General features: G+C 41.5%; 1 protein-coding gene across 1 annotated transcript; it reads left to right on the forward strand.

Moving 5' to 3' along the window:
- Positions 1-2,385: 2,385 nt before the first annotated feature.
- On the forward strand, positions 2,386-13,738 carry LOC132839222 (cytochrome P450 3A27-like). Its single transcript, XM_060860064.1, has 13 exons — positions 2,386-2,571; positions 3,344-3,437; positions 3,534-3,586; positions 5,254-5,353; positions 5,755-5,868; positions 6,169-6,257; positions 6,376-6,524; positions 6,641-6,768; positions 6,864-6,945; positions 7,895-8,055; positions 12,003-12,229; positions 12,562-12,724; positions 12,906-13,738. The coding sequence occupies exons 1-13, from the start codon at positions 2,501-2,503 to the stop codon at positions 12,984-12,986; spliced, it is 1,512 nt and encodes a 503-aa protein (XP_060716047.1). The 5' UTR covers positions 2,386-2,500; the 3' UTR covers positions 12,987-13,738.
- Positions 13,739-14,317: the final 579 nt, after the last annotated feature.

Genomic DNA, 14,317 nt, shown 5'->3' on the forward strand with positions numbered 1-14,317 from the left:
GGTCAGTCTCACTCTCTGGGGGCAGGTGGTCAGTCTCACTCTCTGTGAGCACATGGTCAGTCTCACTCTCTGGGAGCACGTGGTCAGTCTCACTCTCTGGGAGCATGTGGTCAGTCTCACTCTCTGGGAGCTGGAGGTCAGTCTCACTCTCTGTGAGCACGTGGTCAGTCTCACTCTCTGGGGGCAGGTGGTCAGTCTCTCTCTGTGAGCACGTGGTCAGTCTCACTCTCTGTGAGCACATGGTCAGTCTCACTCTCTGTGAGCACATGGTCAGTCTCACTCTCTGGGGGCACGTGGTCAGTCTCACTCTCTGTGAGCACGTGGTCAGTCTCACCACGTGCTCACTCTCTGTGAGCACGTGGTCAGTCTCACTCTCTGTGAGCACATGGTCAGTCTCACTCTCTGGGGGCAGGTGGTCAGTCTCACTCTCTGTGAGCACGTGGTCAGTCTCACTCTCTGTGAGCACGTGGTCAGTCTCACTCTCTGTGAGCACATGGTCAGTCTCACTCTCTGGGGGCAGGTGGTCAGTCTCACTCTCTGGGGGCAGGTGGTCAGTCTCACTCTCTGTGAGCACATGGTCAGTCTCACTCTCTGTGAGCACGTGGTCAGTCTCACTCTCTGGGGGCAGGTGGTCAGTCTCACTCTCTGTGAACACGTGGCCAGTCTCACTCTCTGGAGCATGTGGTCAGTCCCCAGCACTCCTCTGGGAAGTGAGCAATGTCATTAACACAGTGAAGCTTCTATATGCACAAAACAACCTGAACATTTCTTACATAGTACTTAGATAGATAATTATATATGATTTCTTGCACAACCAACACATCTTACTGGAACGTAAGAAATAATGATTTTCTCACTTTCTCAGACAAGTACAAACACTACAGAGTCGCTCATCAGTGATCAGTCTCACTCTCTGGGAGCTGGAGGTCAGTCTCACTCTCTGTGAGCACGTGGTCAGTCTCACTCTCTGGGGGCAGGTGGTCAGTCTCACTCTCTGTGAGCACATGGTCAGTCTCACTCTCTGGGAGCACGTGGTCAGTCTCACTCTCTGGGAGCATGTGGTCAGTCTCACTCTCTGGGAGCTGGAGGTCAGTCTCACTCTCTGTGAGCACGTGGTCAGTCTCACTCTCTGGGGGCAGGTGGTCAGTCTCTCTCTGTGAGCACGTGGTCAGTCTCACTCTCTGTGAGCACATGGTCAGTCTCACTCTCTGTGAGCACATGGTCAGTCTCACTCTCTGGGGGCACGTGGTCAGTCTCACTCTCTGTGAGCACGTGGTCAGTCTCACCACGTGCTCACTCTCTGTGAGCACGTGGTCAGTCTCACTCTCTGTGAGCACATGGTCAGTCTCACTCTCTGGGGGCAGGTGGTCAGTCTCACTCTCTGTGAGCACGTGGTCAGTCTCACTCTCTGGGGGCATGTGGTCAGTCTCACTCTCTGTGAGCACGTGGTCAGTCTCACCACGTGCTCACTCTCTGTGAGCACGTGGTCAGTCTCACTCTCTGTGAGCACATGGTCAGTCTCACTCTCTGGGGGCAGGTGGTCAGTCTCACTCTCTGGGGGCAGGTGGTCAGTCTCACTCTCTGTGAGCACATGGTCAGTCTCACTCTCTGTGAGCACGTGGTCAGTCTCACTCTCTGGGGGCAGGTGGTCAGTCTCACTCTCTGTGAACACGTGGCCAGTCTCACTCTCTGGAGCATGTGGTCAGTCCCCAGCACTCCTCTGGGAAGTGAGCAATGTCATTAACACAGTGAAGCTTCTATATGCACAAAACAACCTGAACATTTCTTACATAGTACTTAGATAGATAATTATATATGATTTCTTGCACAACCAACACATCTTACTGGAACGTAAGAAATAATGATTTTCTCACTTTCTCAGACAAGTACAAACACTACAGAGTCGCTCATCAGTGATTGGCTATATAAGGGGCGTCCGCTGAGAACCACTGGACCAATGGGGACTTTTATCTCGGCCCTAATCTGCATAAATATTTCCTTGTTCGATATGAACTTCTAGTATTTTGTTATTTATTTTATTTATTTTTTATTCGCGCGTGTGACCACCATATTTATGGCGTAAAAATGACGTCATGTCTTTTTTTTTGTTTATATCATGAAAATAAAGCGGTGTAATGAGATTCACTGTGTACAGAGGATAACAGTGTGTGTGCGTGTTTGTGTGTGTGCGTGTTTGTGTGTGTGCGTGTGTGTGTGTGTGTGTGTGTGCCTGTGCCTGTGTGTGTGTGTGTGCGTGTGTGTGTGTGTGTGCGTGTGTCTGTGCGTGTGTGCCTGTGCCTGTGTGTGTGTGTGGGCGTGTATGTGTGTGTGTGTGTGCGTGTGTGCCTGTGCGTGTGTGTGTCAGATAACACAATAAAACCTCCCACCACAGATTACACACACACAGACTGTATTTGACAGACTATGAACACTACGACTGATCAAACTATTCTCACTATTAACATTAACTAATCAGGACTAACTAGTGCTAATAATCATCATGGTGTATTGGTGGAGTTTCTCAGCTGAAACATGGGCTCTGATCCTGATCTTCATCAGTCTCCTCCTGCTGTAAGTGCTGTCTCACATTTCACTTTATATCACTGTTACACACACAAAATAATCACGTGTGAATATGTTTGTACACCTCAGGACTGTGTGAGTAAGACAAATAAGACCATCATATGGACTGCATTATAATCTCTTAAATAAACACACACCAGTCCTTTAGATCTTTGGTACACAACTGTTTAATTCAGTTTATTTATTTATTTTGTCTTTTGTATTTGTTGCTTCATTTCTCTTTGTTAACTTTGAACTGATTAGGAATTATCTCCAGATTTATATAAGTATCATGGGATCACTTGGACATTCCCTGTTTCCTGCTGGTGCACCAGGGCCTCATTCCCCTTTTTTCTGTTCTGGCTAGAACCAGTTTTGAATAGAAAGAAACTTCACACGTTTCACAAGTCCTGAGTGCTCCAGATACTAAACTAAAGCAGGCCATTTTTATTGCTCCCTTAACCAGTACATCAGATTTCAGCTGTGCTAAGTACTTTATGCAGTTCAAAGTTTACACAAAATTCAATATAGAGCTTTCATCTACTTTTTATTAAGAGAACTAATATGATTCCAATTATAATCTAGTTTTGTAAAATATTTGTGGTGCTCAGAGATTTGTGGTGTATCTGATGTAGAGTTAATCATGTACAGTGCCTCCATGTGGTTAAACACTGATGTAACACTGCTATAATGTTAGCAGTATTTGTAACCTTTGATGTTTCTCTTTCTAATGTTGATGATATCTGGTATAAACTGTCCTCCTGTAACGTGTCCTCCTCAGGTATGGGTACTGGCCGTACAGTCTCTTTAAGCGTTTGGGAGTTCCTGGTCCTAAACCGATACCATTTTTAGGAACCATGTTAGAATATCGTAAGGTGAGTTTATATCACATCATAAACATCGTCCTATAACAACATTATATGATAAACTCAGTGTGAGTTATTTACAGAATATCTTTCACTGATTTTCAGGGAATGATTAATTTTGATATGGAGTGTTTTCAGAAGTACGGCAAGATTTGGGGGTGAGTCTGGATTTAGTGAGACAAAGCTAACAAAACTTTCAGTAACATATTTAACACAAATGTTCTCAGAACAAGAATCATGGCTGAATCAAGGCTGTATCATGACAGTGTGTGAGTGTGTGTGTGTGTGTGAGAGAGAGTGTGTGTGTGTGTGTGTGTGTGTGTGAGATAGAGAGAGAGAGAGAGAGATTATGACTGGTGGTGTTTATTGTAAGTGTTTGTTACCTTTTTGGACTCCTTTATCATGTGTAATGTTGCTCCCATATAAAACAGTTCAGCACAAGCCCAGACATTTTTAGGGTCATGATTATTTCGTTTTGAGGTTTTGTTCAAACCGACCATCAAAAATACCCTCTCTAATGATTTTTTTTTCATTGGTTGTTGTGTTAAATCTTACCCAGATACAACAGTGCTATTTTCTGATTGTCTGTTGTGTAGCCTCTTGTTTTGATTGGCTCATAAGTGTCAGACTCGACTAAGAGCTCCAGGGGAGACGCACTTGGTTCCTGCCCGTTTCCATAGAGACATCGGTGCGGACTGATACGTTTTGGGTGCTGCGGCTTATTAAATATATGATAAATAGTCAAAAGGTTTTTCTGCGTGACAAATACGATGTGTGGCGGGAGAACGTGAGAAAAGACCCAAATGAGTCACTGTCACTCTCAATGCGTGATACTTGACAGCCCTGTTAATAGTTCCTAAATGCATTACAATAATAAAACCAAAACTTCATTTGATGTAAAATTCTTAACAGGGGTTTGGACGAGGGTTTAGTCGGTTAAAAGAGAATGTGATTAGAATGTTGTGTAACTCTAAAAAGTTTGTATAAGTTCCAGCAATGTTCTTCATATGTGGGATACATTCACTGTCACTTACACTGCAGTCTCGGTTATTTTGAAAAGTTTTAATAAAAATTTTTGGCATGAAATTCAAAAGCGGAGATGGTTAAATGAGACAAGAGGAGAGGTGTAAAACACCATCTCCTTGACAACAGTAAACCTGTACCACCACCCCTGCCTGTTTCTCGTGGTGAGTGAGAGAAAGCATAGGCAGAGGATAAAGCAGCTGGTGTAGCAGTGTTCTGTGGGGATATCCAGGTCTCAGTTAGCACCAGAAAAGCAAAGGAGTAATGGGAAGTTAAAGCAGAGATTAAATCAGCTTTCTTTACAGCAGACTGACAGTTCCAGAGCCCACCTACCACCACTGTTTGTGACTTACACAACAGAGGAGGGTAGATAAGGTTACTGGGATTGACCTCTGCTCTGTAGACGAGAACACTACACTCTTTGTGTTAAGCATTTTAGATGAATGCTAATAGTAGTTATTATTAGCAAATGTTTCTACAATGTTGCTGAAACAGAACATGAACTTGAATATTTTATAAAACATTCTGATGAGGTTCACTGTTCACTAGAAGGTTTTAGGAAATGATCTAAATAATCTATAGAGCTCTAGTTTCATATACTAAATTTGGTTTACTCAGTTAGCATGTGGGTAATAAGATAGCAAATATATATTTATAAGACACCATATTAGTTCAGCTGGACACCATCTGTTGATTTATAGTGAGCTACTATCACTGCTAAATGTTTAACGATTCTGTTTAATGCTGCAGCTGGTAAATGTATGTGATGTCAGTGGTCTGATGTTTGTGGTGTTAATTACAGTATATATGATGTGAGACAGCCGGTCCTCTGTATCATGGACACAGAGATCATCAAATCTGTCATGATTAAAGAGTGTTACTCCCTGTTCACCAACCGCAGAGTGAGATCACACACACACACACACACTTAATACTGACTGATGGGGTACAGAGTTGGGGCAGGGAGGGCATAGAGACAGACAGATGGAGAGAGACTGAGAGACAGAGAGAGAAAGTGACTGTCAGATAGCAGACACAGATTATTTCAGATAATTATTAAACAGATAATCTTTATGAAAACCAGAGCTCACTGCATGAGTTAGTTTGAAAGTATTACTATAAAAACAACAGTAAATTCATTTGTTTTCTTATGTGATAACTTACAAGGTGATAAATAATTTTGTCAAGTGAGTTTAGCAGCTAAAATCCATGGAGACATCAAATAAAAAATAACTAATGACACCAAATTTAAAACTAGTAGATCTTTAAATGTGATACATTTTAATGTACTTATTTCACTCAGAATTTCTTTATAAACGGTCCTCTGTACGATGCATTGACCGTCGTTGAGGACGAGGACTGGAAGAGAATCAGGAGTGTTCTTTCTCCATCGTTCACCAGCGGCAGACTGAAGGAGGTTTGTGTGTGTGTGTGTGTGTTTTTTGTGTTTTTTTTAAATGTTTTTTTAACAATTAAACACACACTATAATACACAGTATAATATCTGTTTCTTTCTCTGTCTTTTTCTATATATACAGTATATACACACTCACTACTTTACATTGGGGCACAGGGTCATTTCTTTAGTGTTGTCACATGAAAAGGTATAATAAGATATTTACAAAAATGTGAGGGGTTTAATCACTTCTGTCAGATACTGTGTATATACTGTATATATGACATATATTAACATCTGTTGTTATTTCCTGTTTCTCAGATGTTTGGAATCATGAAGTCACATTCACGCTCGTTGGTTAAAAATCTGCAGAAGACGTCTGAGCGAGGAGAATCAGCAGATATTAAAGAGTAAATCATCTGTGTGTGTTTGTGTGTCTGTGTGTGTGTGTGTGTTTGTGTATGTTTGCATTTATTTCCCATATTTCTGCATGTTTCTTTGATCTGCTGGTGTTTTTTTTCATTGTAGGTTTTTTGGAGCATACAGTATGGATGTGGTGACGAGCACAGCGTTTAGTGTCGATATCGACTCCCTGAACAACCCCAAAGATCCGTTTGTGACCAACATCAAGAAAATGCTGAATTTTAACTTCTTGCACCCTCTGTTAATCGCTGGCGGTAATTTACTGATTTCAGATTACTATTACATCATAATAAAATTTAATTTTAGACACTTTTTATTTTGTTTACATTTCCTGTCTACAAATCTAATGTTTTCTTTCTTTCTCAATCAGCAATGTTCCCCTTTATTGCACCGGTGTTGGAGAAAATGGATTTTGGCTTTTTCCCGATTGCAGTGACTGATTTCTTTTATGCCTCTCTGCAAAAGATCAAGTCTGAACGTGTGGCCCAAAATAATAAGGTACAACTAAATACTTAAATCGCTTTACATTATTTTATTATTCTTTTTATTCTTATTATTCTTATTATTATTTAGGTTTTATTGTTTTTTTGCAGAAACGAGTGGACTTCATGCAGCTGATGATCGATTCTCAGAAATCAGACAAAAATGAGCTGAACAGCAAAGAAACCAACAAAGGTATTTTGCTCTGGTTAAAGTCTCTTAAGCCGCCTTCACACTGCACACGACAAACGGACACGACTGTCGGTTTTCGCCCCCTAGTGACAGTCGCGTGTAATGTGCAATATGATCGTGCAGACGTCAACATGGGAGAGAAGCGTGATTCTCGCGGTCTCCAAACACGCGTTACTTTATGATCCAACTCTTGAATCATACAGAGATGCTTACAGGAAAAATTAAGCATGGAAGCGTGTTGCCGAGATTGTCGGTCTTTCATGTGTGTTGTATTTGTATGTGCTAAATGTTTGCAAACTTAATTAGCCTGTATTCTCCCTCCATTTATCATGGTGAATGAAGTTAGGAGTACAAACAATTAATGCAATCCAGAAAGACCGCGAATAATTTTTGAGGAAACGGGAACAACATTAAAAATAATACAATATAAATATTAATAATTTATTGCTTTTTTATCAATAACAATGTATTTAAAACAAAAAGATTGTTTTTGATAAAGTTTCAAAATTACTAAGGTTTATATTAATACTTTTTAATAATTCTTATCACCTCGCGTACACGAACCTGATTGGACAACATTGGAATACATCACATCCGGTCGGCATATCGGATGCGGTAGTCGCACAAGTTACATTTTTTTAACGGATCCAACGCTCAAAATGGATCTGAAAATTACGGATCCGCAGATTGTCGGCACCTCACGCAGCGACCTTGCGACTCTCCATAGGAAATGAATGACTTCCGGTTTATCGGCGGTCGTTTGTCGTGTGCAGTGTGAATGCGGCTTTAGGCACCAAAATGATGAGGTTTTGATGAATGTAATAATGTATGATGGTGAAAAGCTACAAATTTAAATAATTTAACCCATTACAGCATTTCTTTACCGAATTTCTCTTTGTTAGATTTCTACAAGTCTACTTGTATGTGTGTCTGTGCGTATACATTTCTGAAGGTCTAAATGATCATGAGATTCTGTCCCAGTCCATGATCTTCGTCTTTGGTGGTTATGAGACGAGCAGCAGCACTCTGTCTTTTCTTTTCTACAATCTGGCCAGATATCCAGAGACAACGAAAAAACTCCAAAAAGAAATTGATGAAATCTTCCCTAATAAGGTGATTTACTTAAATGTATTTATATATTAAAATTTTTATATCAAAATGAATATATATCACATATTCAAATGTGACATGTGGTTGGACAATTGTTATATTGTTACACACAAGTGTGAATAGCCCAGAGACAGTTTACACCTAGACATGGGTCTACACAGACCAATACAGTGTTCTACAAAGATAGAGACAGGGGTCTATAGTGGTCAGGAACAGGCTAAGAGAATGTGCACACTGAGCTCCCCTGCCTAGTATCCTGTTAACCAATGTCCAGTATCTGTAAAACAAGCTCGACAACCTCAGGGAAAGAATAAAGTTCCAGAGGAACATTCAGGACTTTAACCTCCTCTGCTTCACCAAGACATGGCTGAACCCAGTGGTGCTAGACCACGCCATCCAGCTGGCTGAGTTCTCGGTCTACCACATGGACAGTACAAAATGTGGTAAAGTGTGTCTGATGGTAAACAACAGCTGGTGCTTCCTCTCTTACACTCCTGCTCACCCAACCTGGAACTCCTAACCTTCAAATGTCTACCTTCCCTGAGAGTTTAGCTTGGTCACTGTAAGCGCAGTTAATATTTCACCTCAGGTGTTTGTTACTTCACAACAAAAACTACACAAGGACATTCCAACCTCAAGCGTGCACTGCCAAATCTACACCAGCATATCACCTGCCCCACCAGGGGCAACCGGACACTAGACCACTGCTACACACCATTTAAAGACAGTTATAAGGCTCAATCATGTCCATTGTTGGGGTAACTCGAACCATGCCGCCATCTTCCTCATGCCTAAATATAAACAAAGGCTAAAACAGGAAGCTCTGGTTCCGAGGAGGTTGTGCGATGGACAGACCAATCGACTGGGATGTTCCTGCACAGCTCTGAGGATGTCAACATGTATATGGAAGCAGTTGTGATGATGACAGCATGTATATGGAAACTAGAGGATGATACAGCTCACATAAAAATCATCAGGATATTTAACAACCAGAATTTGTGAGTGAATAAAACTATCCAGGACCCTCTGAGATCCCGCTCCTCTACCTACAACATGGGGCCTGCCCCTGGGAACTTGGATGACTACAAAGCTGCATCCTACAATGTGCGCAGTGTGGTAAAGGAGGTGAAGTGGTGCTACAGGAGTCACAGTCCCAACACGATCAACTATCCTCCATAGGAGTAATTGTGGACACTTTTTATGCTCATTTCAAGGCTGCAGCTAATAGTGCTAATGGCACTAACAGCACTAATGGTGCTGCAGCATGCATGCTGAGAGAGCCAGAGAGGAAATTGCGTTGGAGCAGGGCGAGAGGAAGGTGTTTAGGAGCGCAAACACCCGGAAGGCAGAAGGACCAGAAGGCATCACAGGTTGGGTCCTAAAGGCCTACACTGACCAGCTAGCACCGGTGTTTGCCAAGATTTTCAAACTCTCCCTGGAGCAGTCTGTAATTCCCACGTGCTTCAAACAATCCATCATTGTTCCTGTTCCAGCATGCCTGCCTTAATGACTATCGCCCTGTAGCCCTGACCTCTGTTGTGATGAAGTGCTTCGAAAGATTAGTCAGAGACTTCATCAGAACTTTACTGCCTGACACACTGGACCCGCCTTCAGTTTGCGTATTGTCCCAACCACTTCACTGAGGATGCCATCGCATACCTTCACCACACTGTTGTGAGCCACCTGGACAGCAGAAAATGAAAAATGCTGTTTGTCGACTAATGTTCAGCATTTAACACCATGATTCCTTCCTCGATTGGATCTCTAACTTCCTTGTAGACAGACCACAAGCAGTTTGGGTGGGCAAACATGTCTCACCCCCCCTTACCCTCAGCACTGGTACCCACCAGGGTTGTGTTCTGAGTTTCCTGCTGTACTCAATGTACACTTATGAGTGTGTGGCCACGTCCAGCTCCACCAACATCATCACATTTGCTGATGACACTGTTGTGGTGGGCCTCATCTCCAACAAAGAGTTGGCCTACCCACAGGAGATTAAAATCCTGGAGACATGGTGCTAGATGAACAATCTCCTTCTCAGCATCAGCAAGACAAAGGAGCTGATAGTGGACTTCAGCATGAAGCAGGAGAGAAACTACCAACTGTTCATGATCAATGGGACCCCAGTAGAGAGAGTGGACAGTTTCTGGTACCTAAGTAAACACATCTTGCAGGACCTGTCATGGTCCTGTAATAACAACACCATGGTAAAGAAGGCTTGGCAGCTTCTTTTCCACCGCAGATGCTTTAAGGACTTTAACTTGCCCTCTAAGGTGAGTGGGGCGTTCAGCTGAACATACCATCCACACTGAGCTCCCTGACCCGGAGTCCATCTAGAGCAAGTGGTGCTGAATCAAAGCCAGGAAGATCGTGAAGGACTGCCATCCCTACAATGGAACAAAAACATACTTATCCACATTCCATCCAATTCTCTGCTCATTGTACATCTTTTTTTTTTTTTTATTGTATCTGCATTTTAATTGTAGCTCTTCTACACACTTTACTATTTTTACTATTTTTCCTTATACTTATATTTTACTTCAATAAGGAACAGTCATAAAACACATTTCACTACATGTCATATTGTGTGTGTTTATGTATGTGACAAATAAAATTTACATTTGAATTTAAGTTTACACAGAGACCAAGACTAGTGTTTACACAGAGACCAAGACCAGGGTTTACACAGAGACCGAGACAAGGGTCTACAGAGAGACCGAGACAAGGGTCTACACAGAGACCGAGACCAGGGTTTACACAGAGACCGAGACAAGGGTCTACAGAGAGCCCGAGACAGGGGTCTGCAAAGGGGTCTAGATAAGATCTAAGACAGGGGTCTACACAGAGACTGAGACAGGGTTCTACATAAAATCTAAGACAGGGGTCTACACAGAGACCAAGAGAGGGGTCTACATAAAATCTAAGATGGGTCTACACAGAGACCAAGACAGGGGCCTACATAATGCCTGAGACAGGGTTTTACAGAGAGACCGAGGCAGGGGTCTACACAGAGAACGAGACAGCGGTCTGCATAAAGCCTGAGAAAAGGATCTACTGTACATGGAGATTGAGACAGGGTTCTGTACAAAGTCTGGGACAGGGGACTACACAGAGACAGTGGTCTACAGTGAAACCGAGAGAGGACAGAGTGACTGAGACCAGGGTCTACACAGAGACTGAGACAGGGGTTGAAAGAGAGACAAAGTCCAACAAAGAGACTGAGGCTGGGATCTAAAAGGAGGCAGTGGTCAACAAGACTCTTTTTCTATTCTGGCACCGAGGTGGTGGAATGAACTTCCCCTAGGTGTCCGAACAGCTGAGTCACCGGCTATCTTCAAACAACGGTTCAAGAAATACCTCTTCATGAAATACTTGAACTAGCACTTTTTCCCCTGTTTGTTGTATGTGTATATATTTAAAATAAACAGAACTGAGTACAAACTTGGGGGTCACGGTGGCTTAGTGGTTAGCACTTTCGCCTCACACCTCCAGGGTTGGGGGTTCGATTCCCGCCGCCACCTTGTGTGTGTGGAGTTTGCATGCTCTCCCCGTGCCTTGGGGGTTTCCTCCAGGTACTCTGGTTTCCTCCCCCGGTCCAAAGACATGCATGGTAGGTTGATTGGAATCTCTGGAAAATTGTCCGTAGTGTGTGATTGTGTGAGTGAATGAGAATGTGTGTGTGTGTGTGCCCTGTGATGGGTTGGCACTCCGTCCAGGGTGTATCCTGCCTTGATGCCCGATGACGCCTGAGATAGGCACAGGCTCCCCGTGACCCGAGGTAGTTCAGATAAGTGGTAGAAAATGAGTGAGTGAGTACAAACTTAAAAGCACTTTTGTACAAACACACCATGACTAAGATGGGTTTACACAGAGACCAGGGTATGGGATAACAAGGAGATTAAGTCCATATTTGACAAGATATTATATGTGTTTTGTCTTTTGTTTTTCAGGCTGAAGTTGATTATGATGCAGTGATGAACATGGATTATTTGGATGCCACATTGAGCGAGTCACTGAGGTTGTACCCTGTCATTTTTCACCTGGAAAGAGTCTGCAAGAAAACTGTTGAAATAAATGGCCTTACCATCCCAAAGGACACTGTAGTCTTGATCCCCACTTATAACTTACACAGAGACCCTGAATTTTGGCCTGATCCAGAGACCTTCAACCCTGAGAGGTAAGAAGGAATTTAACTTTCACTGAAATTTTAAACTAGTCAATCTAAGTGACCTTCACTCTAGTATAGAGTTTTGCATTCATTCTGCTGCTTATAATTGTTTAAGCATCGTGCATTTATTATACATTAGTAAAAAGTGTTTATCCAGCACAAGAGGCAGCAGCTGCCTGCACAATGAGCCAAAAACTCAGAAGAATGATTGGATCTGTAATGTTCTAAAGAAAAACACAACCATAAATGATCTAAATAAAATCACGATTAATATCTGTTAAGGATGGAATCCCACCTGTTACCTGTGTAAATCTTAGTGTTGATCCTCCATGTCGTTTCAGGTTCACTAAGGAGAACAAGAAGAGCATCGAGCAGTATGCATACATGCCGTTTGGTTTAGGACCCAGGAACTGCATCGGCATGAGATTTGCCCTTGTGGCCATGAAGCTGGCTATTGTGGAGATACTGCAGAGATTTGACATCAGTCTTTCTGAGGAGACAAAGGTCAGGATCTTCAGTCGCTTATGATCTAAAGCTATTTAAAGCTAATGTCGCTAACACGTAATATTTAATGCCAACCTTAAACAGCATTAAGTACCACATTAAAAGGCTATCAGTTTCCTTTTTTTTATTTTATACTCTGTTTAGATAAATGTCGTTCTTAATTTTTTCTTCTTCTAATCAGGTTCCTCTGAAGATGAAGAACGGTGGCTTTTTGATTTCTGAAGAGCCCATCAAAATCATATTCACACCTCGGAAAGTGTAAAACTCCTGCAAGAGCAGTCACATTAACACATAGGCTTTAAAAGGTTATAAGGGTGTGTAGAAGAAATGGCAGTTTCTGTCCATTAACTCCTTACTTTCCATCAACCTAACAGTAATGTTTACTTTCACAGAGTTTAAGCTCATTTTCACATTGATCCTTTAATCATATCATTCAGTGTTTATTGTTAAATTCAAATTTAGCATCTTTCTCTTTTACAGTTCTGGTTGCATCTATTATGTAATATAAAAAGATGTTTGAGTCTAAATTGTTGAGCTATAATGTTTATTGGGAAATTAAAAAAACACAGTGGTTCAGATGAAGGTCCATATTATATTCTATTGCTAAACTATGAACCCGAGCATAGCAGAGCGTGGAAGTGTGTATTGTTTTCTCCTCACAGCAATTCACTATGAAATTGTGAAATTAAGGAAGACACTAGAGTTGGCTGTCGGATTAAACTCTGAAACTGGGATAGAAAAGCTTTGGTCAAGGAAGTGAACAAGAACTTGATGGTCACTCAAACAGATCTTCAGAACTCCAGAATTGATGAAAGTTTTAAAGCAGCCAACCACCGAAAGATCCTTGAAGAACCTGCTTGTTTGAAATAGCAGCTATTTCACCAGCTTCATCTCATCATGTCTCATCACAGCAGCTGCGATCCCATAAAGGGGTTTATAAAAAGGAATGCATTCAGAAAATAAAACTTTTGTAAAATGTTTTAAAATAAATGTTTTTGGCTAATATTCTTTTAATACACTTAAATAGTGCTTTTTTCTTACAATTTTTTTTTTCAGACACTATACAGTACGTTTTTGGTGTTAGTCAATCAAATAAGTTAAATATGTTTTTTTTTTTTAATGATTGATTACGACCTGTAGGGTCTCAGAGAAGCTGACATCATCACCCTCTTTCCACTTCATCAACTTTACGTGATAACTCCTATTTAACTGAAGCCCTGGCTGCTTTCTCCTCTCAGATGCTGTGTTCTGAACAGTAATTTTAGCAGAATTCAGTGGGGTAACAGGGTTAAGTTGAGGTCATTATAGAAAGTTATTATAATAAATGTGCATTTATTAATAAAAATACATATGCTGAAGGTGAAATACTGAGTGTGTGGTGATCAGTAGCAGCAGCTTTTATCTTCCTTTATTAGTTTATTTCTAATTCATTTCATTTAGTTTAATTCAGTTTATTTATGTCTAATTCATGCTGTTTTAGATTAAAGAGAAGTGTACATGTAGATCTGTTAGGGACAGTCTTTAAAATGCAGCAAAAAGAAATAAATGTGTAAAATGGCTGTTATGTTAAACATTTCCACTGCGTATGTTTTC

The sequence above is a fragment of the Tachysurus vachellii genome, chromosome 24 (genome assembly GCF_030014155.1).
Source record: "Tachysurus vachellii isolate PV-2020 chromosome 24, HZAU_Pvac_v1, whole genome shotgun sequence".
NCBI classification, from domain to species: domain Eukaryota; kingdom Metazoa; phylum Chordata; class Actinopteri; order Siluriformes; family Bagridae; genus Tachysurus; species Tachysurus vachellii.